The sequence below is a fragment of the Mauremys reevesii genome, linkage group 10, assembly GCF_016161935.1.
Source record: "Mauremys reevesii isolate NIE-2019 linkage group 10, ASM1616193v1, whole genome shotgun sequence".
Lineage (NCBI taxonomy): Eukaryota > Metazoa > Chordata > Testudines > Geoemydidae > Mauremys > Mauremys reevesii.
The window spans coordinates 79,042,989-79,046,090 of record NC_052632.1 but is presented as its reverse complement, the minus strand read 5'-3'; the positions used below and the strand labels follow the sequence as shown (position 1 = coordinate 79,046,090).

General features: G+C 49.4%; 1 protein-coding gene across 1 annotated transcript; it reads right to left on the bottom strand.

The window, feature by feature from the left end:
• Positions 1-761: 761 nt before the first annotated feature.
• On the bottom strand, positions 762-1,823 carry LOC120374118 (melanin-concentrating hormone receptor 1-like). The gene has a single exon (XM_039493383.1). The coding sequence runs from the start codon at positions 1,821-1,823 to the stop codon at positions 762-764; it is 1,062 nt and encodes a 353-aa protein (XP_039349317.1).
• Between the last annotated feature and the right edge of the window lie 1,279 nt (positions 1,824-3,102).

The window sequence follows — 3,102 nt, the reverse complement described above, 5'->3', positions numbered from 1 at the left end:
AGACACACAAGCGATATATTTAACAAGATACTTACAGTTTGTGAGAAATCTATTGAGATTTCATCTCTGCAACTAATACAAATTTACTAAATATTAAAGAAGTCTTGTTATAAGAAGGAGGTCACCGTACTATAATAGATACCTAAAGCCATTTCGTTCTGCTCCCTCCTCAGTGAGTTGGAACAATACCAGTGGTTTTATTTATTAGATCTGGCCCAATGGGCTGGTCACCTTACTACCACCAACTGTGCCTGTAACCCTAAGCTTACAGACTGATGTCATCCAGAAAGTCAATGTGCAGGATTGCCAATTGTGAACCACCCACAAGGTTAAAAATACACATAGCTCAAGCCAATCAGAAACCAGCATATCCAGCCTGCCACCAATGGGAACAGCATTAGAAAAATACGCTCTTCCCAAAGCCAGGTGAGTGTTCAATGAGCTTCAGCTCCACAGCAACAGAACCTTCAGCCATTGACTCAGCCAGGACACTTGTCAAGGCAGGTTTTAGTGGCAGTGACTCAAGCAATGGGGTTTCTAGTACATCCCTTACACAATTATCATCCCACCCTGGAGTAGCTCTCGCTGTAAGGAATTCTTTATAGTCAGCCTCAGTGACGTTCTCCTCCAGTTCACCCCATTACTCCTGGTTGTGTGCCTTAAGACAAGGCTAACCCCTTCTTTTTGTCTACAACCTCAAAAAGTTTTTACACCTATTTGTACCACCTAGCCATCACTCAGCTAAGTCATGCAGGTTACCGCTAAGGAACCATGACAGAGAGTGCGATACAGTTGTCTATATTATGAGCATATGTCATGCTAAGATAGGTCTCCTGATTTGGCCCAGGACTTATTTTCACGGAGGGACTGACTTTCCCAGTGGCGTGTCTGTCACCTCTTCTGGCCTGCTGTCCTGGGCAGATTGCCTTCACCAGGTTCCTTTGGAAAGTGTCACTCAACACAATGTATATGAATGGGTTGATGCAGCTGCTTGCGTAACCCAAGCTGATAGCTACGTTGTAGGCATAGAGGAACATAAGGGAGGGCTGGGTGACTTTGAGATGGACCAACTGCAGGATATAATAGGGCGCCCAGCAGATAAAAAAGGCAGAGCAGATGGTTATTGCCATCCGCATGATCTTCTTAGTCCTGGCTCGGAAGTTTCTCTGGGGCAGTGGCAGCACCCTGCATGAAATGTGCTTCTGTATCTTCAGGTACACAATGCAGATGACTGAGAGCGGGATGACAAACGCCAGGAAGAACTGGTACAGTGTGTACCAATAGATATCAACCGAGAGGTTGGGTAGGATGATGCCACACCCAGCTTTGCTGCCAGGCAGAGCAATGGGCTGGGTGTACATGAACACTGGTACAATGGTTAGGAGAGACAGCAGGTAGAGCAGCAAGATCACCAGGGCGGCTGTGCAGGGGGTGCGCATGTAGGCAGAGCGGATGGGGTGTACTGTGGCCAGGTAGCGGTCGATGGCCATTGCCGTGAGGATGTACGTGCTGGCGAACTGGCTGTTGGCATCTAAAGCAGTGATGATGGTGCACATGGTAGCCCCGAAAAGCCAGACCCCATTCCCTAGGAGCTGATGGATAAGCAAGGGCATGCCCAGCAGGAACAGGAGGTCTGTGATGGAGAGGCTCACGATGAAGACATCTGCAGTGTTGTGGTTTCTCTTGGGTCTTTTGGTGATGGTGTAGATCACAATGCTGTTCCCTACCGTGCCCACCAGGCAAATTATGCCAAAAATGACAGGGAGGACGATGCTACCGTGGTCTTTCGTTTCCTTGGTGCCTGCTGAGAAAAAGAACAACATATCATTTGGACACACACCTCACAGGTAGAAGATGGAAGGGGTTGTGAGCCATTCCTCTGTGGATCTGTCCCTCACCCGTCCCGCTAGACATACATTACTGGGAATTAACTAGCTAAATAATAATAGTAGAATAAATAACCAACCTCAGCTTCCCCCTGAGAATCAAACCAAAACTGCTTTGCGGTTGGAAAATGTTTAGGTAGCCTTTTAACATTATTATTTCTTAGCTGTATGGTATAGTAGGCCGAGAAGCATCAGATACTATTATTTTAGGGCCTCTCCAGCCCTATAGGAAGCAGGCCCTGTTGGCAATTGCATGAGAAAAATTGTTCTTCCTGTCTCCTGCCTGGAAAATGGACCTTTTCAAAGGTCACTGCAAGGCAGCTCTCCTGCCCTTCCCTCCCCGCCCCATGATCATCTGCCCAGCTCCCTAAGATACTAACTGTGAAAGCACTTTGGAAATACCTCTGCCCTGGCATAGAACTGCAAAAGTCTATGAGGGCTGTTGGTGAAGTTTCAGTATCGCGCCATGAGCCTCAGGGCTGGTGCTTCCATTAGGCGACCCTAGGCGGTCGCCTAGGGCGCCAGGATTCAGTGGGCGGCATTTTGTGTGCTCCCCACGGGGCGCACGGGAGCTTCTGGTTCCACTCCCGTTGCGCCGCCGAAGAAGGACCTTCTGCCGACGTGCCATGGAAAACAGCGGCAGGCAACTGAGCAGCTCAATGACTGCCGCTGTTGCCTGCGGCATTTCGGCGGAGGGTCCTTCTTTGGCGGCGCGATGGGAGTGGAACCGGAAGCTTCCACCCGCCCCGTGGGAAGTGCACAAAATGCCGCCGCCCGAATTCTGCCTAGGGCGCCAGAAACCCTGGCACTGCTTCTGATGAGCCTCCACGATAAATCTTCCAAGGATGTTCTCAAGGGAGAGAACTCAAGGTCAACTCCTCACCCTTCTAGCCTTAAATTGTTCCTCCTGTCCCGATTTCTGCTGGCAGGCAGCAGCAGCAGCAGTAACCTTAATGGATGGGCTTTTGTTCATCCCCCCATGCCACATGTTACTTGTTGGCCATGCTAAGCCTTCTCTGGCTTAGCACAGCAAACGCAAAGTGACTTCGTGGCCTGCAGACACAGGGCTAATTGGGCACACCAATGAGACGTCGCCTTTGAAAAATGAACTTTTGACCAGAGCCAAAATGTCAAGTTAATTAAAAATAAAATGCAAGCTGCATCTATCAGCGCAGACCAACCTCCAGCCCCATGTGCTCAGTGCAGGCGACACTTC